At 42.1% G+C, this 26,282-nt stretch overlaps 1 protein-coding gene across 1 annotated transcript in view; it reads right to left on the reverse strand.

Annotated features, from left to right (window-relative positions):
• Positions 1–26,282, reverse strand: part of pbx3b (pre-B-cell leukemia homeobox 3b) — a 56,369-nt gene that overhangs the window by 12,950 nt on the left and 17,137 nt on the right. Inside the window, exon 3 of the mRNA XM_020590585.1 lies at positions 26–134. Coding sequence (XP_020446241.1) covers positions 26–134 — 109 coding nt within the window. The remainder of the gene's footprint in view (positions 1–25; positions 135–26,282) is intronic.

Below are 26,282 nucleotides of genomic sequence, written 5' to 3' on the forward strand. Positions count from 1 at the left end.
GCCCGCGGCTGCGCCGCCACCAGATCCGCCCCCTTTCTCTGGCCCCGCCACGCCCTCTGCCAGCAGCATGTTGTCTAAACGCATGAGCTGGGGGTCTGGGGGGTCCTCCTCCTGGGCGCCACGGATGCTGAGACCTGCAGTGACACACAGACAGGGACGGAGCATCAGCTAATGGCATCCATAAACATATAAAGGCCTAGAAAAAAAAATAACATGAATAATGAAAAATAAAACACATCACAAAAGCTCAGATTGAATTGTTAAGTTCAGTTAAAATCATTTGACTGCGTAATCAGCTCTAGTGCGATGTTTCCCCTGCAGGTATAAACTGGGTGCCTCCTGTGTGTGTGCTGTTCCTGTCGCCCATGTCTATGCCTGTTCTCTTTTATTTACACACTGCACTGCACATGGGTGTGTACGGGAAGGCTGACATGACAGCAACATCCATAAACTGACAAATGCTCAGTGGTGAAGTGGCACTTCTACTCTGTGAAAGGATGCTAAACAGAAAACTATGCCTCTAGTAAGTGTCTCAGTCTTTGACACAGTGAATGCTGGGAACTCCAGAAAATAACTACTGTTCTCATTGCTATAATATTTGAATCTTGTATTACTTTACAGTCTTCAGTATTCTAAGATTTACTGTCATAAAAATGCACTGGTGAAATAAAAATCTACAAACAGCAGAATGATTGCAGAGTCAATATTATGTAAAGTGCTCATTCATGAATTCTGTTGTGTTCATACCCTGCTGTTTATTTCCTCTGCTTTTCTGTCTCACCAGTCTGTCAGCAAGTCATAATCACCCAGCAGATAGCACACATGCACACCTGGCTGTGTTAGCAGTGTAGCCATGATGCTGGGCTTTACAAAGAATAAACAAACAAACCAAAAAAAAAACCCACTGCGGGTCAGAATTACAACAAAAACAAGCTCGAGCAATCCAGCTTAATAAGTAAATAAAAATGTGGCTCAGTGGGCAGTAAATACTGAGTGGCTACTCGAACATTATGATTACCAAAGTTGTTTCAATTCAATAATCCTTCCCGCAATTCAGGGATTTTCAACAGCTCATTACAGCTTCATTAAGATATGGCGAGCCTCTGGATTCTAAATAAGAAGATTAGTGGCTCTATTGTGTCAGCCAGTAGGCATGCAATGAGAGAAGCCCTTTTACCACGCTTTGACCGACTGACCCTGCACACCATCCATAGCAGTGAATAGCAAAGCAAAAAACACTCTTTACTCTTTCTATCTTTCTTATAAACACATTCCTGAATTAAAAAAACGAAAAGAAACCAGTAGCCACACCTCTAATGTTTTCATCTCAGTTGGTGTTTTGTTGGACTGCAGTGCCACTGAAAAACAAATTTGCCTCTATTTATGGATCGGCTGGCTTTGAGTCTTTTAGGTGTAATGGTGTGAGAGGAGTGGATGAATGTGCCTATTTGTGTTGGAGACATTGAGATGCTGGACAAGGCTCCATCAGGCTTGCAGAGCCAAGCCATCCATGTGGACAATATGCCGCTGCTCCACTAACCCTCATCCACATCACACTGCATCTGCACAACTCCACCCAAAGCTCTCGTTCTGGACAGGCTCGACTGTTTCTATTCCAGTTTGTGCGGCATGGAACAAAATGGCACATGATTCGAATGTTGACTGACCAGATGCCCGGCTACATATCTCAACATGCTCTAATAGCTGGTGATTTGTCTGCCACTACGGTTCATATTTTCCTAATTCAGTATTTACTCCCACTCTTTGATTCAACACAAACTCAGCAGGCTGTACTTTCCTTTGTGCTGTGGGTGGTGGTAAGTAGGTAGGCACGTTTTTCATGTCAGGTATATTAAATATAACTCCGGGACGCAGCGTACATTTCCACACCAAACCCAGTTGTCACTTTCACTCCACTCACTCTATATCCAGGGGAAATGCAGCTGAGGGAATTTACAGGGCTTTTGAGCTAAATGGGCATAAATCACTGGTTTCATTCAAACTAAATAATCACAGACCATAAAGAGCTACTTGTCTCTTACCATATATTACCACAAAGTTCCTGTGTGCAATAATGTGCCCGTTCACGGCAAAGGAAAACAGAGCGAGACATTAGAAAGTGACATGTAATCCTGTTAGTCCACTGACATGTGGAGTGGCCGTGACATTTTTATCATACGTGTCCATTTCTATTTGGGAAATCAGCAGGATAAAAATGATTACTGCGCTGCCCTGAGAAGTCCACCAGGGTGTATTTGTGCCACAGCAGCTCTGACTGGTCATTCATAATGCACATGCTGGGAGGGATGATGTGTTCATCTCAAGCACGTAAATTCTAAAAATTAAAAAGGAAATAAGAAAAACAGCCTACAAAATAAATAAATAAAGAGGTGGTGTGCCTCTGTCTCACTGTCTTCTTTCCACGCACCTTTTGGAGGAGCTACAGATTGTGGATTCACTGTCTAAGCTCAACATCATCACATAAATTCTACAAAATAGGCTTGAACAAGATAATATCTTTAATTTGCTGTGTGGCTGACAAATCTGTGTAGTAACTTGCAAAGCCACATTCTAGCACTGCAATGCTGCTTTGCCTGCTCAAATCTTTATCCTGTTTTTGTGTGATGATATGGGTATTAAAACAAGTTTAGGCACCCGAGTTTAGCTCTAATCCACCTCCACAGTCAAAGTGGGATTAATCTCAGTGGAAAGTGTGGAAGTTGTGTCACCTTGGTAAAGCCTCGGAGCAACAGGAACTCGAGACTGAAAAATCTATATAGGGTCTAGTTATTTCACATAACTCTGGCGATGCAGCTCACTTAATTACCACAAAGTATTTAATGATGTCAAAGAAAAAAAAAATCAGAAACTGTAATAATAACGTGTCCTTAATCAGCCTCATTTGTCATTCAACAATACAGGTGGAATAGCTGGCTAAAAAGCACTTGCCGATATGATTGTTCCTCATTTCTCCTCTGTGGCTGAGACAAAAGGAGACACTGTCATTAATTCATACCCATCAGTCAGGGGTGGTTCTGCTTTTCATTTTTTACAGGTTTCACCGTCGATATCAGATCTGGGGAAGTAACAAATTTGACAGATAAAGACAATGCAGCCCTCTCCACGTTCTCTGTTTAGAACCATTTCCGGTTCAGGGATGATGTCTCATACATCATTCCCTGCTTGAAAACCTGACAGTGATCTGAGCACTGCCTCGGGCCACTCTCCTTTCCTCCCACCTCTTCCCCCCCCCGTGCCCTCTTTTATTCTGTGGGCTTAGCTGACCTTTGGCCTGCTGCTTGTTTACTCTCATCACTGAAGTGTGAGCAGGAGAGCCATAAAGGTGGAGCCCCGCTGGGTTAATGTGGCCTGAAGAGGGAAAGGGTGGCTCTGAGCTTCTCCACTTCATTCTGTTGCACTGACTGTACTGTCAGATGTCAGACAAAACACTAGAAGAGTAGTGCCTCTTAAAGATAAAGCCAGAGAATTTTCTTTATTTGGTCATTTTTTTCCGAGACAGTAAAATGTTTTATGCTGCAAGCAGAATGTGATGCAGCAAAGCGATCGTGCCTGTTTGATGATACACAGTGTTACTTCCACCGCTGTTTCCATAACATCCTGTTCATTACAACTAACCCTGACCTCCTGCAGCTCCTCTCCTACCCAGTGCCTCCAGTGAACAGCTCCAGCCACGTATCGACACTCTGTTCATCTAATTGCATTGATCTGCAAAGGTCTCCCAAAGCTAACTAATCGAAACAGAATTTATTTTCTGTCAATATTTGCAAAGGTCATCTCTCTTAAAGCCGTGGAATAGATGGTGTGAGCAGAGAGGCGGCTCAGAGGAGGAGGAGGAGGAGGAGGATGAGTGTGGAATCTAGCCTCTTACTGAGGCTTGTCCAAGGTGAGCTTTAACTCAGACTTGGCACTTGGGATCTAAGGCTTCTAATCCACAGTGTTATTAAAACCCACAGTCAAAGCAACACACTAGAGACTACAGAGGGCTTAGAGTATCCATTTCACAAAGAGGCCAGTGTCACTACAGCTGCGTTACATGTCTCCTTTGACTTCATATCATTTCCTTTGTCGTGGCGCCTGGATCAGTGACTTTCAGCTCCAGAAGCCGGGAGCTGGATCAAATTACCATTGAAAATCTTTTGTTCTGACAAATGAAACATAAGGATCCCCTTTCATCGATGTTCTTAAAGGCTTTTTAAACCTTGGCCTACATCCACATGGCACAAAGAATCTGAAAAAATGCCTCCGGGCTGACTCTAGCATGTACAGTAATTAACATGCCATTAACACATTAATACACATTAACTATTCCCAATGTTAATGGTGGAGTAGTTACTATACCTGATACCACACTGTGGGGAAGCCAAAGCACATTTCCCACTTTGTGTTGAGTGAGCTGAAAAGAAAAATTTGGGAAGATGGCTCATTCTGGTTTCCTCTGCCCACAAAGTGTATCATGCATATGTCTCCAGTCCAAAAAAGAGGAAAGTATTTACGGTTTTACTAAAACTGCACCTGAAAGGCAGATCATTCTCGATGTAAGCCTCTGAGAATTAGCTTTAGAGGGGAGTCTGAAATCCTGGAGAGAACAGAATGTGGTGATTAAATGGGAAGTAAAAGAACACAGGGAATGGGCCCTAAACTAGGGAATCCCTGTCTGGAATGATGATGTATTTCCTCCCAGAGTGGTGAGTGATAAGCTAATCAGCCATGCTGACAGTGAAGTGTTACAGCCCCCCAGAGCCGGGTCAGGACTTCTCCCATCATACTCCACCAGCGCACACTAAACAGACAGCAACGTGGAAAAGTGACAAAAAGTGGCTCCGGTCAGAAAAGAAGATCTCTGTCAGTTCAGGTAGTCTTTGTCCCTCGATGCTGCTGATGATGATGATGATAGTGATGATGCACCCGCCACCTCCACCCCAAAGAGGAGGCTGTGACAGCAGGGGATGGGGCATGAGGGGAAGAGGAGGGAGACTTGCCACTCTCGACCCACGACTTCAAGACATGTGGGGAGTGAGGGGTGGGCAAGGGGGTGGGAAAAGACAACCCAAACAAACATCTTGAAGACATTTTGCCAAGCACACCAAAATTAATCACTGTCCCACGGTGGCACTGACATTTGTGGGAAGTGACACACAACATGACAGACTAGAGGGAGAGGACGAAAGGAGAGCGAGGGAGGGTGGGAGGGCTGCGTAAACAAGAGCCACTGTCACTTGCTGTGATCATGTGTGCATGTGTGTGTGTGATGTGTGTTTATACTGTATGTGAACGTGTGGGTGCCCGCTTTGTTTCCTGCCCTCTAAGACTCAATGTGGGCAAGCGGCCAAGTGGGATAGTGATGGCTGACCGGGCCTGGTGGTGGCGGCCGCACGCAGCGGTTGGGGAGGCTGGCCAAATAAGTGGACAGGACCTCTGCTACAGATCAGCACACTGACCCTACAGGACACATCCAGTGTGGGGCTCCAACATAGGGCTCACATGGTTCACAGAATAAACTGAAGTCTGATAGTCACAGAATAAGCTGCGATCACTGACTCACTTGTGTTATTCAGGCAGATATACCACATGGATGATGAACATAAAAGGTAATATATGAAAAGTCAGAGACAAGATTTCAGTTTCTGTGCGGTAGTTAGACTCTGAGTTTGTTCTGTTTAAGACCATTATTACATCTTGTGTTTCCAGATTTCATTTTATCCCCCTGTATTGTGTTAGCATGTTGTGTTTCATTTTATATTTCATATATTGATGGTATTTAGCTGCTAGCCTCAATCTGCTGAAAAGGTAGGCTGATTTGCTATTCAGACCCCAAGCAAATAATGCAAATGTGGCACTGAAAGCCACTTATGAAATACCCAAAGGCAACTAATCACTCCTCCTCTTGTTCCAGCCTTTCTGCAGCCTCCTAATTAGAAGATGGAGATTGCATGAAACCAGGTCACACAGCAGGTCTTGTACACACTGATAACCAGGCAAATACACAGGAAAAAATCTTCATCTAGACACAGAGTCAGGCATGCATGATTTTAAAGGCTAGAGGTGAAAGAATAATGCTATTCAGGTTATTAATCCCATATATTTCACTGTATGCTTCCAAAGAAAGGATTTAGGCTTGAAGCATCTTGTGTATGTGTTTTGGTTTTGGGTGTTTCTTTGTGTGTGTGTATCTGTGCATGTTCATATGTTCATGCCCGCATGTGTGCATGTGAGGGCTCCATGTTCGCATAAACAAAGAAACGGCATTGGTAGCGCACAGCCAACCATGATCCACTGCCAAAGAGATTATTCTTTGCAGTGGCATTTCTGCAAGAGAGTTGACAGTCCATCATTTAGATTTTGCAGTGTATCCACGAAAAGGCTGCATCGCCTGAAGCAGAAGGAGCTGCTCTTTCCTTCAGTGTCTTTTATGGAGGAGAATTGAGCTCCAAATTGTAAAGGCAGAATCCTTTGCTAGCTGCGCTAGCGAGTAAGGACTCTGCTACGAGGCAAGTGAGGTTATGACACAGGAATAAGACTATGCTTGACGTGCTGATTCTTAGTGCACACCTCTTGGCGAGGACTGATAAAGCTCACACAAACACATCCACATCCACTGTCTAAGGTTGCACGCACCTGAACAACAGCACTGTTTCTGGAAACATCCTGAGCCTGATGCTGCAGAGAGGTCTGCAGAGAGCAATGCAAGGAGTAGCTGAGCAGATCAGGTCCAGGCCAAACAACAGTTTGTGACAGAAGCAGGCCAAAGAGGATGTTGAGACACGCAGAGACTTAACAGGCAGCCGGCCTGCCATCCACTCTTTTTCAGCTCTCCTTATACTCAACACATCACTTCACATCCATTCTAAGTGTCTCTCAAAGAACACGGCAAGAATAAAGTTGCACATTACAATAAGAAAAGAGGGAAATAACTGTGGAGTTTTCAAAGAAAATGAGTGAATGACTGCTGAGAGAATATCATCTCCCTCATTTCATTTGACCAGATGAATAGTTTTATTGTACACCTACAGATGATACTCCACCTTTTTTGTGGTGCAAAACCCTGTGAACAACGTAGCAAAAAAAGGTTATTTGGTGCTAATTATTCCCAGCATGTACTTTACACACCATTTAATGAGTTAGACTGGAGGCGTGGCCATCGGCTGTGACTTGCTCGCCCAGTTATCCAAGATGAACTGTGCAATCTCCTTCACGTCACCCCTGTCATGTGTACCAAGTCCCCCTCCGCATCCAGTTCCCTGCTAGGGCTTCACTGGAGCAGAGACAAGGCGCCACTGAAGCAACACAACAGCTCCCGTAGCGTCTCTGCACACCAGCGAGGAAGAGGCTGGGGGGAGGGGGAGTGGGGGGTAGAGCTGGGAGCTCACTCTCATAATTACAATAATTAACAGTTGCAGATTTAATTGGAAGGGAAGGCATTAACAGGAGGAACATTGTGGCAGCGCGTACAGAGGGAACCTTTGCCGCGAGAAGCTTTTGTCTTCTTTGTACCTAATGGTGCCTTGGCTGTGGTTGGCGAGTGCTGACACAACACAACACAACGCATCCAAGCTGAGAGTTCAGACGGTGGGGCTTGTCAGGACTCAGACTGGAGGCAGATAATTAGGTGCCAGGTTAATGAGAGCACAGGCTCTTGATGGCATTTGGTTACTGTATGTGGGCAATTAATGACTTTGTTTTTGTGTTTTTATTGCCCACTTGAGTAGAAAACATAATACATTATTCACCTCAGGCCTGTATGTGGTGGTGGTTGATGGAGTAGCAGTGACTCCGGCTAAATAATCAGTTTCATTCATTGTGTCAAATGGTTCAGTCCTAACAATGCAGTACACTATATAGAGTTAGCAGAATGTATTCTTAGTTCTCTCATGGCCACTGTGCTGTATGACCTTTTCGGAGTCTATTGCCCCAGCTGTGGTGCTTAAAGCTCCAAAGATGTCACGCAGACATCGAAGCTCCAGGTCAGGCATGGGACAGAAAAGCCACAAAACCACACTGGAACGAAGAAAGCAAACCCTGTGGTGACTATAAGTGTTAAATCAGCGTATCACATTTCATAATGTATTTGCAAAAATTCCATATCCCCCTAGAAATTGGCAATGAATCCACTGAGAGGTCTTTAGACATCCTCTACTTTAGTCCAACCGCTCGACGCCTCCTATTTTGAAGTTAGTTGTTCTCTTGCCTGTGGTGGCCAATTAGAGTGCTATAAGATAAATGGGCATCCAAGACTTTGATGTCCATCTTTTTAATAAGCTTTGGTTAAGATGACATCTGTGTGAAAGAGTTCAATATCTTCACAGTGGGAGAGAAAAGAGGTTTATTCTAAAATGAAATATCATGTAAATACTGCTGGAGGTTTAGGCTGGGTGGGGGTGGGGGGGATCGTAGTGTCGGCTATGGCTCCGGTGTTGGCATTCATTATCTTCCGCTGCAGTTGCGCAGATTAGTCAGCGAAAGATCATTTTTAAAGCTTCGTGAAATCTGTGTATGCTTTTATACAACTGAATCGGATACAGAAAAAAGTTTTATTTTAATGCAGAATTTATCAAGCCACAAAAACATTATGATAGGCTTTTAACACTGTATACATTTAAAACAGAGAATGAAAATTAATTAGCTTAAATACAAGCAATTGCACAACTGAAATGCAACTGTGATAAGAGAAAAGTACAACGTGGCAATATCTGAAATGGCGGGGTAATAAAATGGTGCACAAGTGAGTTTGAATGTGAGAGAAAAAGCAAGAAAGGGGAGCATATATCTAACCTAGCCTGTGGACGTGCCCCTTTTATACGTGTGTGTAACTCAGTGTGGAATAATGTAAATGTCTGGAGAGTCTTATGTCTGAGCAGGCCCGTATAAAAGCACCCTGTTTCAGGCTAGTAAAACAAGTCAATAAATACAGTGGAGAAGCTGGTGCTGTCTGCTGCACTCTCCTGAAAACAGAGGTGAACTGCTTATTTTCAGTCTGGCACCAGAGGTTGACGGCAGCATTATGGGCACTCATACATTCTGACTATCACTCGTCACAAGCTATATCTGTCAACATTACACTCAAGTGCATTTTAGATGTAAAACAAGCGTTCTCTGGAAAGAGCATTTATAGCTTAATGTGGTCAGCCGCTAAATGAGCTAAACACTTCCTACGGCAGCGGCTGACCACAGTTATGATGTTTTTTCAAAGGCTTTTCTTTCTCACCCAATTCTCCAGTTTGTCTTTTTTTGTTGATTCTCGCAGACAGAACAAACATAGGGAGTATTACACACTAAGCCTCTGTAGACCAGCACTTACTGCAGGAGAAGGCAGATCCAAATGGGAAGCTGATGACACCGACTCGCACAAAATGGAAACACCATTAGGTAGGCAAACACTTCACTGCGATAACTGCTACCTGATTACAGCGGGAAAGCACAGCCATGGTTCTCCTTTTTTTTCAGACTGTGTCAACACTTTGGGAAAGCAAATATTTCAGTGACTACTCTCCCTGTGCTTTAATCCATATGGTGCATTCAGTTTGTCACCACAGATGTTACACTCCCAGGATGTTTTTTTTTTTTTTTGAATAGGAAGAGCTACTCCTCCACAAGCAGTGGCTCACCTGCTCTGTGCTACACAATGAACACACAGAAGGTCACACACCGTATCACACCGGGGCCAGCATCAATCCTTTATTAAATTACCTAGCTATCTTATTTTCTGTCACTGCGCTGATATGGAGGTTATCTTTTTCATTTATGTAGCGGATTTTCAGGGGATTATGCATTAAAGATTAAGGGTGTGTATACCTAACACCTCAACACAACAAAATGCAATACCTCAGACAGTGCGTGGCTGATGTGTGTGAGGAAAGCGGGGTGCTATAAAACAAATCTTCAGCAGCCGGAACTGGACAGGGTTTATTCTCCTCAGACAATACAAGCTGTGACTATACAGAATGTTTCAAACCTAAAATACTGTGGTAAGCAATACAAATCCCTTGGACAAAATGAAATGTATTAAACATGTGGATTTCATAAATCTCCCTTTCCTCGGTTTGGGTCAGAGGTATATTCACTGTCGAGCTCAGCAGGCACTTTTCCCCCAGCATTGTTGCTCTGAGTTGCAAGAGCTGCGAGTGGTTTCAAAATTAATGTCAGCAAAAGCTGCATGTGTATGGCAAACAGCAGATCCTCACAGTAAAACGGTTCAAATCACTTACCCTTGCTACTTTATAAGAGTATTACAGCGGTAATAGCGGTGTAGGGATTTAAAGGTCTGCTATAGAAACCTTACAGCTGGAATAGTGAAGTAAGATCTGCATTGTAGATGTAAAAGTGCTCCAAAGATGAACAGTTCTGGATAGTTCTCCAGGTTTCACGCTCTACAGTGCAGACAGTGTCAAAAGAAAGGGAGGCAAAAAGCAATTCAGATCCAAGCACAACACTGTTAAACACCCAACTGGGATCTCTTTAACCTTGAGTAGCATACCAAAGGTAGAGGCAGCCTGGGGCTATAGGGGACTGACTACCACAACTCCCAGTGCCATGCTGTTCCACAGTGGGTGCCCAACATGGCCAGATTGCCGGAGAGGCCAGCAGAGGTGGTGCTACAGCGTTAGCAGGGGCTGATCATTCATTTGCTGCAACATGCACTGAAGTCAGTCCATTACAGTATCTATTTGTTTTGTCCTCCAAACAATTGTTTTCTGGTCACCTCAGTGAGGAGAAAGTGCGCCAGTGTTCACCTTGTGGGTGAGCATCTGTCGGTTGCTTGTTCATGAGACACTGCTGCTGATTATTTAGCTAGCATGATGGATAATCTGTGAAAATTAAAGATCAGAGGGAAAGACTGGGAGTAATTATCATTGCACTGTGGTTTCTACTAATAAGCAAAGGACTTTGGAAAAGCAGCAAGTGGCATGGATACACAATTAAATACTCTGTCTTGTACATGCCAACAGGCTCTAGTGTTTTGATTTGCTTCAAACCAAAAGCTAGTAAACAAAGCATGAATGATGTATGAATTTTATACATAGTTCTGCTTTGTGCGTGGGGCCTGGGAGAAAAGATGAATAAAGAAAAAGATAAATTAGGGTATGAAAAGGATATTCTTTCCCTCGAGCTCACATGAAGCAAAATAAATACCTGAGAGTCACTTCAATCCAATCGTATAATTCAATCGTTTCTGTGACAGCTGACGATTACTTCATCATCACATAAGACAGATTAAAAAGTTGTCAAATTAAATATTAAAGCAGGACTGGAGGCAGTGGTAAATTTTTAAAGGAATAACAGAGATTGGAGATGAAATGAGGGACCTATATGCATATTTTATGCCATAGGGAACAAATGCATATATTTTCCTCTGGGCCACCTACTTTGTAATAAAGAATAGAGGGTGCATAGATGTGGTAATGCAGCACAGCGTAAATGATATGAAAGAGAAATTGGTTTTACATAATGATGTCAAAAGGAATACGGCCGTGCATGGTCATGCAGAATAAAGATAAGATTCTCTTTCTCCATGAGTGAATATTTCGCTAATGGTTTCTTCATTTCCTTAAAGAATAAAGAAGCCAGCTTTGTATGAACCTTGAATGAGGTTTCTATTGAATGAAGTTAACATTTATCTTTCAATAGCAGAAGAGATCTGTTGAAAATACCCATTTGTGGAGCAGAATACCAAATGTAAAAGCTATGTCATCTGTTGAAATAAAGAGAAAGTGACAAGTGACAGTAAACGCTATCGCATTTTCAGCAGAAGGAAGGTTTGAAGAGGAGAACAAAGCGGTAAAATACAATGCAGACAGGGTTAAATCTCTATAAAGAACACAGCGGAGGATGCATTTCATAAAGTCAGCATCGATTGGATTAAACAATGACTGATCAATACACACATAAAGAGGCCCCTTCCAACAAAGACTTGCATGTAAATTTCATATATCATATCACACAAACAGATCCTGTGCAGAGAGCATCTTCTGCAGCCTATTGAATTAGCAGCATTACACCCTTTTTACCACACTTGTTTTCTATTCAGTACGCAGATACACTCCTGTGTCCGTATACACTTACTCATGCAATAAGCATTATTGTCACAGAGCGTTCCTTTCCAAATGGTTCAGCCTCCACCATCTGCAGGCGCTCCCAGACACACCGCTTTGAGTCTGCCATAATGATGCATGACTAAGTACAGTTAAAGTGTTGCAGTCTGTTGGCAAAAAGCAGTCGAGCACTTTGCTATAGTGTCACTACGGATAAACCATACAGCTGAAGGTTGACGATGAATAAAAGGCAGTGACAGGCCTAGTGATGCGGCTGTGTGTGTGTGTAAGTCTGTGTGCTGGTGCGAGTTCACATGCGTATGAGAGGTTAGAAACCATGGCACAGCAGATTTGTAAGTGTACTTAACTAGGATGTGAAATAGGGTCGGACACAGTGAAATAAAATGCTGTGCTGGAGTCTGTTGAAACTGGGACACGGTTTAAAAGTTATTTCCCCTGCCAATAAGCAAGTATCTCTCTCTCTACTGCTGTGGTTTTATGAGAATCACAACCTCATGGTTTGCTAATATGGTTTGTCACACACATTTCTGCAAAGTGTTGTTAGCCAGCACAATATCAAATAATCAAATGGAGTCCCAGCACTGTAGTTTCACAAAACATTTCAGTTTTCCTGATGCATTTGGACACAGTCTTTGGAAAATTATCTCATTTTTTTTTGGATTTTTGATTTACAGAAGATCATTACTTAGACTAGGAAGTCCAGCCATATCACAGCCCTAGTTAGTTTACTTACTTAGTCTTGTACAGCCTATTCCTTCAGTTGAATCTATCAATAAGGGACTCGGGACTGCCTCTCAGCTCTAACCCAGTCTCTCTCCTCCTTTCACTGTCTCCTGCACTACTTTTCAGGCTAGATATTCAGTGTACAGTGAATACAGAGGAGACAAAGGACTCTCCATTATACTGTACTTTGTTTGCCAAAGTCTTTAGTGTCAAAACGCTCCACAGACTCTGTTGCTGCTTTGTCGAGTTCATCGCGGCAGCTGCTTTCATGTAAATGATCTTCAACGTTATTTTCTAAAGAATGCATTTTAGAGAGAAATTCTCATTTCTGCCTTTGCATCATGTCACAAACCCTTTTCTCTCCTATCTCCTCCCCTCTCTCTCCCGCTCCCTCCTGCCGCAGCCGTAGACTGCATAATTGATGCAAACACTGTCACATGTGTCAGGAGTGGAGGCTCTTCTAGTTTACTTCTGTGCTACACTTTATCGGAGGACATTAAGTGGAGAAAGCAGCCTCATGCCAGGGGTGGAAAATCAGCTTGTCAGTGGTCTCATTCACACAGCCGTTGCTTCGGGATTGTTTCATCAAGGTGATTGAGAACAAAAAGTACGGCAGCAAATTCCAGCTTATGTTTAGGAGCCCTGCCACATACATTATTTATATCTGCTGCCCACCCTCGTCTCTCCAGCCATCTGAATACATCATTGCTTGATTCTCAAATATTTCTTCAGATTTCCTCCTATTGGCGCTATATCCTTTCCACATCAACCATACCCGAACCATTAGGCTTGTACAGCATGCTTTTTGTGTGTGACACGGACTTGAAATTATAGATAGCTGCTTTCAAGGAGTGCTAGGGCCTGATGGGAAAGCTGTAATAGCTGTTGAGTGACTGGAGTGCAGTCAGGGACAGAAACAGGATTTCATTTACAACAATGATACAGGAGGAATTATGTAAAATGGTAACATTCCATGCCATTTAATGAGCCATATACACTAATGTCTAAGTCTACGGTCTAGCAGTAATAAAACACACCACCTGCCAGAGCTCTGCTGCTACACTGTTTCTGTCTATTTCCAGCTCTGAATGAAACAATGGTGCATAACAGAACAGGCAGACATTTGCAGCTCTTTACCCTGTGCGCTGAATGCTCTGCCTTCAGACAGAGTGAGGCGCTTGTCTGCTATCGTTTCCCCCACACCCCCACCCCTTCCTCTCCCATGCTCTCCCTGTCCTCTTTTTTTCTGGCCGTTGTCTGCGCTACAGATTAAGTGACTTGATCCTGCAAACATCTGAAGAATTCAGCTCCACAAAGAGGTCAGACAAAGGCCAGGGGATAGCCTTACAGGTCCTCCTCCATTAGCAGATCCACCAAGGTGACATCAGGGGGGCTCTGCAGGCAACAAAGACGCCTCAAAAACAGCAGATTGCCAATTGATGTTTATCTCTGGACTCATTATTAAAAACCCACACAGCCTGCGCCTACTTGGACATATGAGCTCTAAAATTAATGGCAGAAATTGATTAGTTTTGCACTGTGCACATGCCATGTGTGGTGAGTTGTGTTAGAAAAAAAGTCTATATTTTTGGACTGGGAAATGAAATCCTACATCTTTCCTCTTTGTGAAATCTTCACAGTTTTTTGCAAAACAATTTTTTTGCACAAACAAGTTCTCGCCTGTGAACTGAAATATTCACGCCAAGTCAGCTGCAAATGCTGACTGTCTCTTTGTTTACACGTCTCTTGATAAAGACAAACAAAAATACGCCATATTTTCCAGGCAATAGCATTCACAAAGCATATCTGTGGCTCCTAGAAAAACATTTCAACTGTAATAAGCGTTCTCTATGAGAGTCTGAAACATTTCAGAGGGTTCCTTTGAAGCTCTCACCATGTTGACTGTTCATATATAGACAGTGCTTGGAAAGTCTGAGCGCCATCTCGCTGTAACCTCTCAGTGCTTCTGCATTAATAATTAATTGCCAATGTGAGTAAACACCACTGTAGATACATGAATGCCCCTAACACAAACTCTGCTGCTCCCACTTAAAACTGTACGCTCGACAAATTTAGTTGAGTTTGCAGATACATGCTAATGTTGCATGTCTGTCACACACATCATGGAGAAAGAGCTTCTGTGCATACATTTGGCTTTGCAATTTAAGCAGTTTACTTGCTCTACTGTGATTGGTTGGCTTAATTCTGTAAAAAACTGCACACAGGAGATGTGATTCAAGCAGGTGTCTCTGACTCCCGTGCACACTCATACGTGCTCAAGAGGAGATTTGGAGGGGTTGCTCTTGTGCAGTTACCCTTTAGCTTACAGGAAACATGCTGTGAGTTTACGACTAACACAGCCTCATTTATATTACTTATAGTGAGGAATGTATGAGCGGGGCCTGTAGAACATGCTGACCTTGTCACTGTTAGCAGCATCGCCCCATGCTAGTGAGGAGCCATGCTGGCCTTCAGGTACTGTTATCCAACCACTCGGTGGCTTCCTGCTCATGTTCTACATAAAGGAGAAACTAAGGGCCTGTGAGTGTCACAGCAGAACAGCTGCTTATTGAATGGCTGAGTAACATAACATGCCCATTAAGCTCTGATTAAAAGGTTTTATTACATATACAGCATGAGCTCATATCGTGGCAAAGTGCAATATCTGCTTTTGAACATCCGGCTTATTTCTGAATGCAAGAGAAGTGTAATGTTCTGTAATATATGATACAGTGCACTAATCATATTACTGTGGCTGTGTATGTATCACCAAGGAGACCTGTTTGCCTTTTGGTGGTGAAATATGACTGGCTATTCAGAATTCAGGAGCTAGGAGAGTGTCTTTTATCTTACTATAAATCCTCATTATTTCTAATAGCACTTGTGAAGGCTAAAAAGTAGAGCAGAGCATGTTCTCTTTATTCTGCAGTCACTGACAGACATGGCCAAGCACTATGGGTTAATGTAATATCACAGTTGGATGCCTCCTCAACTCACTTACATTCCCTGTTAGCTTATAAGTCTGTCTGTGAAAAAATAAATAAATAAAGAAAACGTATGCAATGCATGAAAGGAGGTGACGACTGTGGGAGCCCAGAATGGCAGAGGGACCACAAAAACTCCAAAAAAAAAAAAATCTTTCACAGGTCCCATACAAGAAATAAATCAGATAGGTTAAAAGGATCAATTGAGCAAAACATTATTATAATGCTGCAAAGTACAATCTGAAGAAAACAAAGGAATAAAAATTCTCGTGTGATATCCATTGTCCCATTTTGTCACGGAGAAGCATTGGTCTAAGAATAGAAGAATGGACTGTAAAAAGTCCATGGTTCATCTACTGAGACTGGCATATCAATTAGGATTGTGAATAAGAGTGTAATTGAAAGCAACAGGAGCAGAAAGAAGCGGAAATTCATCAAGGCAAGCATGGAAAAGCACAAATGAGTTCCGAGCGAGACACACAGAGCCTCATCCCTATTCTTCTTTTCTGTCTCTGCCCAAAACAGATCCACCTAATCTCTCCCACCATTACCAAACAATGAAATTAGCAACTAAACAACTCTGCCTGTTGTAGTTTCCTTTAATAATTCCGAGCAGGCTAATTGTTTTATTAGAAGTACAAATAAATATTTCTTGGACTCTCTCTCTCCCTCCAGCCAGGAAAGATTCATAAACTTGGTGTTAACAGCACATTGAGTGCTAAAGTCTGCAGCCTCAGGGCCTCAGTAAGTGGTAAATCTAGTTTTATAAAAGTGAGACAAAAGGAGCTCAACGTGTAGCATTAACCAGTCAGCGTTAGCTCATCAGTCTCAACCTGTTGAAGTGGTTCATCACTTCTGAGAGTGTAATTTTGAGAAAACTAAGAAGTGCTGTGGAGGTCAAATGTCATCTTGCTGGGACTTTTACAGGTTTTATTTGGGAGGCTTGATGCTCTATGCTTGTGATTGCCTGGCAGTGCTTGGCTCAGCAGCATCTGTGGCCTCCTATACTTTTATCTCTGCTGGGAAGCGAGCACACTGGTGCAGGCCTGCCACACAATCACTGTACCATGGCTCCACTGTCACTAAATGGCACGTTCTCTCAGCCCCAGTCCTCCCTTTCCTGTGCACGGGCTTCTCCAGCTGCAGCCTAATTTTCTGTGACTTGCCTAATTACTGTAATTAAGGATTAATTGCCATTAATTATTCACACATAAGCTCATCGCAAATCATGGGGTAAATGTCTTATGAAAGCTGCCATACAAGCCATGTATAAACACACTAGGATGCTCCAGGCTGCTGAATCGATCACTCAGCCCTCCAGCAAATCTCCACGCCACACTTAGGAAAACAGCAATAACTCTCCCCAAAATCAACAACCCATCCAGGTGATGGAGGAATCGGTTCACATGCTTTATTTGTCTCAGCTACATTCAGATGCTCCTGCGGTGCTTCCAAAACACGAGAAGACCAGAGAAACAAGAGAAGGCAGAGGAAAGTGTGCGTGAAATATACTGTAAACAGGAACTTTTGATTAAAGGGTGCGATGTCTCGAAGTACAAGATAATGGATGTTAATGAAGCTGAGTGAGGGAGAAGCATGGATAGAGCCTAACTCTGCTCTAACCTACCTTTGTTATCTTATCCTCAGCAGCAGAAGAATCAGTCCATTCAATCTGCTATCACAGCAGCACAACAGGTGAGAAACATGAAACTCTAGTAGAATCTGTCATGACTAAGGTCATTTCCTGAAAACTGGTAGGAAATCTATTCATGTGGCACTATATTTTTCACTGTTTCTCTAAATTCTGGGAAGTACACTTAAACCTGAGAGATTGATCTTGGGTCAAGGAAAAAAACCCCATTAACCTCCACTGGGAGAAGCTTTTATCTCTGGGAAAAAAACGGGAGTGGTGATGTCTGGGACCTTCTGGCTTTTGGTGTGACAGGAGCTCAGACACAGTGTAGGCAAATATTTACACTTGCCAATAGTCTGATGATTCCCAAGCATTTTTGGGGAAATAGTTTTTAAGGCTTCAGCATCATAAAATCATAATAATGGCTATAATGTAAATCTGCTGCGTATGAAATGTCTTCCAGGGGCCGCATGCAAACAGTATTTAAAATGGGACATTTTTACAAGGTTTTAAATCAGCAGTAGAGCCATGTGTTGATAGAGAGAGGAAAAAAGAAGAAGTAAACTGTCTGGGTCTGCACACCAGGTATATGCAAGGCCTCACAGCAGTGTCACAGACTTCGTCATAACATACAAGACTGACGACTGTTTTCTGAAACCTGATGTTCCCCTGGAAAGCTGCTGCCTCAGGTAGACATTGCACAGCATATCTGCTACTCCATGTTTTTTCTCTATTAAATACTGGTCGCTGAGTGAAAGGTGGAACTGGATTAGGAAACTTTGTTGGACCAAAAGCAGATATGGCAGATTAATGCAGGAAACATGTTCATTTTGGGCACATAAGTTTGTGCATCTGATTTAAACATTTATGTTAATGGACCTTCTGGCAGCTCTTTAATGCTCTACACTCTCTTGTAAACAGCATCTTTGCAAAATCCATCATCGGGCCATCCTGCAAAATATCCAAGCTGCACAAGGAGAAGAGAACAGAAAACACCATTCCAGATCAAGACAGGGGGATAACAAGACTTCAGACATACAGAGGCAGCTTGAGCCAGTGCTGGCAGACTTTCCCCTCATCAGCATTATTGCAGCCAGTTTTTAATTTATAGAGCTGAGGCAGGCCTGTTTTATGCATTTGTTAGATTAACGTGCAAAGCCACATTTTTTTTTTTTTTACTGCTGTGGTTTTTGATCAAGTTTAGTATATTGGGATTAACCTGAGGTTCAAGCGTGGTCTACGATCCATTTCAAGTCATTATAAGACGCCTTTAATTTCTCCAACTGTGATTGGGTTTCTAGTCCTTATAATTAAACACAAGTTTAAACTGTCAAATCTGTCCTCCAAATCTGACAGTTCTTTAATAACCCTTTGCAGTAACATATTCATTTGTTCTTATTTTGAACTAACCTTTATACCTTTTGACATTGCAACTTGGCCCTTAAATTAGCACGTTAATTGTCACCTTATATACAGCGCATTGCTGAGATAAATATTACGTTTCACTGAGACACAAAAGAAGTGCCTGATTGTGCGGTGGTGTTAAAATGGAAACGTGTTGTACAGTCAATGTGTCACTGTGCTGTGTGTCAACATGTGAGTTACAAGGCCCCACAGCCTGTGTTACTTTCTGTGGACCCTGCTGCCCCCACACATTTCACACTCCCACCACCCTCTGTGTGACACCTCCCAGCACACACATGCATCATCGCGTCATTGATGCCTAAGTGATACTTCCCTATTTATCGTCACCTACCCTCCTTGTCAGCTGATTTGGTCGTCCGTGTCGCTTCGCATTTATGGACTCCCGCCTGCCTTGATCTCAGTAATTAGAGTTTATGTGCTAATTGGTGTAAATACAAAGATGGGAGTTGCAGGGGAACACATCACACTGCAGCTATAAATTGTGGCTCTGATAAGTGTGGGCTGTGGTGCTGAGGGAAAAGCAGAAGTGTGTCTAGGAAAAAATAGATTTCACTAGCAGGGACATGCTTACTGTAAACCCTCTGTTTCAAAATGTTCCATTTCACTAAAATCTAAGACGGTTACGCAGACATCAAAGAGAAAACTTTTGCACTGATCAAAATCCCAGCTCAACCGTGCGCTTTTCACATGCAAACACACAAATGTATGTTTCTTCACCCCCCTTTTCATTTTCAACTTGGTTCTTTTGAAACTCTGTGTTGTCAGCAGATGTCCTTCTAACAGAGACAAAGAAAATGAGAGGGGGCTGGATATCATCAGCATAGAAATGAGCCTCCTCTTGATGCCCCTTCTAAGGCGCAGCCTCAGCACCGCTCCAGCCACTGCGCTACCTTTTCAACTTGCAAATGACAGTGTCACCAAATGCTATCCTTCCATCAATCAAGTCGGGGGGGTCATGAATATACAAAAGGCAAAGCGGAGACTGGCTGCCTCCCGCAGCTCTACTTGGCCCAATTATACAGGCTCAGTTTTCTCTCGTGAGCTTCCACTTTTTGTTTCAGTCTAAAAGGTACAGTCCTAGGCAGCCCCCAGGCTTAATCAAGGTAGGTCACGCATACTGGACCTCTCAAGTGGACTGCAAATGCAAGTTAAATGTGGACACCAAATGTCATCTTTCTTTTACATCATTACTGCTAGGGGGCCAAGACAGCAGGGGTCAGTTCAGTACCCCTTTTCCCATGCACTCTCTGCCAATCCCATGAACTGAAGTCCTCCTCTTTACCCAAACACAAGACCAGACCACTAGGCTGCTGCAGCCCCCTCCTCTTCTCTCTCTGCAGCAGCCCGCTTGCCCCTTTCTTTACCCCAGCTGTCAGATCATAGTAGAGGATTAGCATTCTAACTGATACGCTTCAACCCAGGATGAATTAGCACACCGGAGAAACTAATGACCTCCCTGCTGAAAGTGGACCTTACAGTCAATGGCACAGCGGATCAATACCATCGCTTCAACTCATGTCTTCTCTTTGTTTAGTTTTCACTTACAGCTCATGAAAATGTGAAAGACAGTTTCATGTAAAATGAAACCGGATTACCATCAAGTCACATGTATGAATGTTTATTTCAATTAAAAAAACAAAAAAAAAAAAACAAGAACAAACTCAATACACCCAAATGGTGATGGCAGAACACAAAGCACATTGGCCAATAACTTCTCACTGTTACATATTCATTATGATGGACAGTGTAATGTAAGTAAATTTACCTGATAGCATCAGTCACTTAATACTGCGATTGTGCTCTTGCTCTGTGTTGACAAAGTGCTGCGAGAGCTGACTAATCTATCTTCTGATGATTCTAATTGTTTTGGATGAGTGTGGCACTGATGCAAAGGTTAAGACCATTGTGTTACTTTGAAAGCCAGCTGCTTAAATGAATGTGTTATAAATTTGTCACTGATGAAGCAAGACTGGACTGACTTACACTCAAGAATGACCACTTAATGACTTCTTTCTGAATAAACAAACTTTATATAGCCACCTGTTTCTACCTAAGAAAGAGGATGTAATGACAGTCTATAATATAAAACCATGAAAGGAAGTATGTGCCTGTCAATTCTGGTTTTTAAGACCTTCTGAAAACAAGTGCACAGATTCTTGAAATAGATGCGACAAGCAGTTTTGTGAAGAGCTTTGATCTGCTGCTTTCACAAGTGTCAGCAGAGGCAGCGCAATCAAGCCACAATAAGAGTCAAAGGAGCATGAGAAAGCAGAGGGTTAACGTGAGCCTACGGCTGAGAAAATAAATTACTCTAAATATGTAAGTGGACATTGGAATGGGCCCTGTAAGAGCAGAGTGGGTTTGGGTAAACCAACAGTCTGTGTGCAGTAATTTATAGACAGCTATGATAAATACTATTTGTCCATGACAGTCACATGAAATAATAAACCATGGCTGGCTATAAACATTACTAAATCCTGACACTATTGATTTATAATGTCTAACAGTGACATCAAACCAAACAACTGACAGAAACAATGCCAGGGCTTTAGGAGCAGTTTGTCAACTATTAATTCTGTCAAAGGGGGTTTCGCTCTAAGCCGAGAGAGCTTGTCTTGCAGTTGTCAATCCCTTTCCTGGAAAAGACTGCAGCACATCCACGGGTAAGGGCCCTAGGCACTGCTCCGTTAGCCCTAATTACCCCCATCCCTGCTTTGGCAATGACAAGACCAGACTCTATTTAAAATGCATGTTAATTATGCAAATTATTAATTGGGCTGGTGCTTGAGGATTTGTGTTTATGCCTGGATTAGAGTTAATAACTGGATCAAGCTACGTTTTAAGCCTGACCTATGACAAGTAATGCTGAGGTGCTGAAAGGGATATTTTCCAATACATTACCCTCTCTCTTCTTCCAAGTCCATTCCCCATTACAGGAGGCTGAATAAATGACACAGATTCTCCAGCCTTGCAACAAGACCCAGACAGTTTGTATATACACTGTGCACTGTATAATGTCATCTAACACTGCTGCAACATACAGTACTTTGTTAAAGGATTCTGTGGCCTTACTGCAGTTTATATTTACTTGTAACTACTATGCATACATAAGCACAAAAAAGCAGACACCTCAACACACACAGACAGTCATATGAACAGTAGGGGGTCTTATTTCATGGCAATCCAGGGTTAGCTGTCAGGCTAATTGCACACACCTGTGTTGGGGACCACACATGCGCTGTCACCACCTGCCACGGAGAACAGTCAACAACAGTCTGCGCTCTAGTCAGGCAGTTATCAAAAGGTACCAGCAGAGATCATAAAGCAAATGCAAATATCGCTCCAGTCAAGATGACCATACTTGAGGAGACCGCAGCTGACTGATGAAGAAGCTGCAACACATCTTACACCACCTTAATTTTTACTTATATGTGCATATGTCCCATGAAACTGTATGACCTCTCAGTAGGCTATTCCATATCCTGACCGAGGTTGCCAGACCTTTGGGACCTGTGGCAGTGCTTCTTCACTGGGGTTAAGCTTGGGTTTGTGTGCCAACAGTCATGCATGAACGAGGAGCTGCTACACTATCCCTTCATATCCTAGAGATATGAGGGAATATCAGCTGCCAAAACCCTGGCATTAGAAGGGCAGATATATACTTGTGTTTTCTCCTTTTTTAGGTTGTTTCATTTTTGTGTAGGTCAAGACACAATGTATCAACAATTAACACTGTGATTTAAACACAGAAGATGGTCTGGGAGTGAAACACTAGTGTTGTGATGCTGACAGTTTTAAAGCTAGTGATAGCCTGTGGTGGGAAAGGTCTTGATAGGTACTCAACCCTGAGCTTAACTAGTTGTACTAAACCCCAAATTCACCCAAATTTCTATGCCCACTAGCCTCCTACTGCCAGTGAAATACTGTCTAGCTATTACATAGTGTAAGGGAACCTAACCATTCCCATGAGCTTAGTTGTATTAAGCTAAAATGTAAGGAACCTATCTTAAGCCAAAAATGTGCTAAAACAGCTAGATTACTAAAAGTATCTAATTTCCACCCACTCTATTTTACAGTAAGCTCTTCAACAAGTGGTATTTGCTCATTTATTTATTTACTTACTTTCTTACTTATTTATGAAAACCAGACACACTTTATGATTAAACAATAAACCAGTTGCAGAGGGTGTCCCAGTGTCACCCAGTCAGCAGACTTTCCAGTCTTCCTGTCAAGACTGAAATGGTTAAGTGTGCATTAAGCTGTTTTGCCCAATGGCCCTTGACCAATATGAAGAAGTACTGAGATAGCAGGGACTGATTTATGCCCTGTGAAGACATTATGAATGCATGCAAGCACATGCATGAACAGCAACACATATGTGCTAAAAATAAGCAGGAAGAAAAAGTATAGATAGATAGATAGAACAAAGATAAGGGATGTGAGGCTCAGGGAGAATAAAACCTGATAAAGACAAAATCCATAAAAATTGCAAATAGTCTTTTCATTTATTTTCAACAAAACCTTTTGTTTGCTGGGTCTAAATTATAGCTTGATTAAAGTCTAACAGAGGGCTACAGTAAATCCTGTGTGAATGTTTGCTGCAGTTCCTCTAAAATGGGAAATATTGATCAGTATGATTTCCCTGGGTACTAGGGAGCTGTAGAGGAAGAGTGAGAGACATTATTTAGGAGACATGGAGCCTAAGTTTAAAAAAAAGCAACATTATGGTGCTATGCCTTGAAACATGACTTAGTCTGAGTGGTCTTTGATGGTAAGGCGAAAAGGTAGTTCATCACTGCCTGCATGGGAACCAGGGGGGTGGTTGACTAGTGTTGATTTTACATTATTAATTTGAGGCACACAAGGTCATTGGGGCCGCTATCGTCATGAGAAACTGTTGTTATCTTAACACAGCTGTCGGGCTGAATCTGCATTGACTGATTATGCCATTGATTGGTAACACTGTGAGAAGGGAGCCTTTGGGATATTGCTTCAAATCCAGCACTCTTCAACACTACAATTGCATTTTGGTACCAAAAACATCTCCTCAAAACAGGCCTTATTATTTTTTATTTTACAGTCCCTGTTGTGTTAACTAGCAATGTAGCTCCAAGAGCATTGTATAACCATGTCTCAGACACCTTCCAGTCTGCTGTAAGCAAATCAAATGTAAATGTCAATTTGTTGCAAACATATGCTAATGCAGGAAAATCCTCATGTGTGAGGGAAATAAACATTACAAAAACTGTGAAATCTTAAACAAAGGGGGCTGAATCCTGAGCAGCTGGCAGAGAATGAACTCTTCTGGAGAGGGAATGCCAGTTTCAGAGCGCCCCGAGCATCGACTTGGAGCCAAGGCAGTAAACAGCTTTTATCAGCAATAATGATGGCATAATCCCAGCTAAAGAGGAAAGCAGCATATGGTGCAAAGCACTGCAATCCCAACAAAGTAGGGGGGATTTTCATCACTTTGTCCACTTGAAAGACACTCTGCCAATTCATGTTTTTCTCCTTCCAAGGATCATAATCTACACAGTGAAATGAACATGACTTGTGTAAAGTACAGACGTTTTTTCTCAGCTGTTGACTACACCAGATATCTCCACAATGCTACATTGCACTGTAAGCGCTATAATCATACAGTATGTACACATCACAGGCTTTACAAGGTGACAACTACTGTTCCACAAGCTACCAGGGATTCACTGTGATTCTGCATTACAATCCTACACATAAGCATTAAGGATCGCTATAGGAAGTCATCCCACAGCAGCAAATCACACATGAATTTAAAATATTGCGTACAGCTGCCATCGACACTGAAGTCAAACAATGACTATATTTCAGTTTCACTTTTATTGTATCTTTCCTCCTTTAGAACAGGAAGGTTTCCTTCTGATCAGACAACCAAGGCCAGAAGACAGCTCTTTTCCAGGAACAGCGTAACGCTGCCAAGTAGTACTCTAGACTGACTTCAACCTCTGTCATTGATTTTCCTCCAAGCTGTGACCATTCATTGTTTGTGACATTCTCCTGTCAGCTCTTTAACACCCTTCAACCAAATCAATTTCATATTTTTGTCAATGCCTTGCAACTGGATGAGCCAGATGGGAAGGGACGTCACATGATTTAGGATGTCGATTTTCAGGCAACAGTTTTATCTGCAGTTTTTACAAGACAGAGAAAGCTGGCACTATGAGTTCATTTAAAGACATATAATGGAGGAAAAGTGAAAATATGCTGGTACGCATTACTGCAGAGCAGAAACAGCTAGTCATGAATCACTTAACTGATAAACAGCAAATTAAAAGGCAACTATATTTCACTGAATATTCCAGCTATTTTTTTAAGCACAGATGCTGAACATTAACTCCGGCTTATAAACTATGAGGATTTGCTTTTCTTTGTCCTAAATCTTAGTAAACCGACTATTTCGGGAGTATAAACAGTAAGTTAAAATTCATTAACAAATAAAAAAAAAAAAATGTTCTATAACATACTATAGTGCAGCTGTAAGCAGATATAAAGAGTTTCTGTTCTTAATGTACAGTATTTGCCAAGAATTCTAACTTCCTTAGTGAAGCCAAAGTTTATATTACTGCTACTGTGTCACTATGCACCAGCAGCCATCTATGGGTGCAACATTTAAATATGTTTTAAACCATTCATTAAATGTTTATTTGCTGTTTTTGAATACAATATATGGGGACCATTTGTGCAAACTGTAACAAAAACCTGGGAGAGAAAGTGTGATGGGAATGACATTTTACAAGACACTAATCCACAGTGATGCACAATGAAAAATATAATTCACTGCAGCATCATATTATTGTCTTAAAAGTCTAGCTCCAGAGCATATTTACAGAATTTCAAACTAAAACCATCAAAGTTCATGGGGACATCGGTCATCAAAACATTCATGTCCATTATTAACACTTACCAAGTGTACTGATTCATTCATAACATCTAACTCCATTGTTATCTTGCAACCAAAGCCACTGTAGCACACAGTACCACAAACAGCAACAGTTTGACCATGAAACCTGACAACTGGCTAAAACAGAAAACCTAGAAACCCGGCAGGTTATCTTTTAGAAAATGGTTTTACTAATGATGTGTTGCAATTGGTGTTTTTGTGCAACATTATTGTTGGTTCCTCCACTAAACAGCTATTTATAAGCAGCAGTAATAGTCATGATCATGTCAAACTGAAGCAAAACAACAAACCGGTTCTTTCCTCAACTCTAACAAATGACTAAATTTATTCTTTGCCTCCATATAAGCGTTGCAGGCCATATGGCTTTGCCCTCTATTATACTCTCAATATCACACACTAACAATGACAACAATAATAGCACAAGTGACCTTGACTTCCCGTCTGGACTCAAAAATAATATTTGATAGCAATATTAAGTGCAACAATAATGAGATGAATACTCCCCATTTAGT

The sequence above is a fragment of the Monopterus albus genome, unplaced genomic scaffold, assembly GCF_001952655.1.
Source record: "Monopterus albus unplaced genomic scaffold, M_albus_1.0 scaffold12.1, whole genome shotgun sequence".
NCBI classification, from domain to species: Eukaryota; Metazoa; Chordata; class Actinopteri; order Synbranchiformes; family Synbranchidae; genus Monopterus; species Monopterus albus.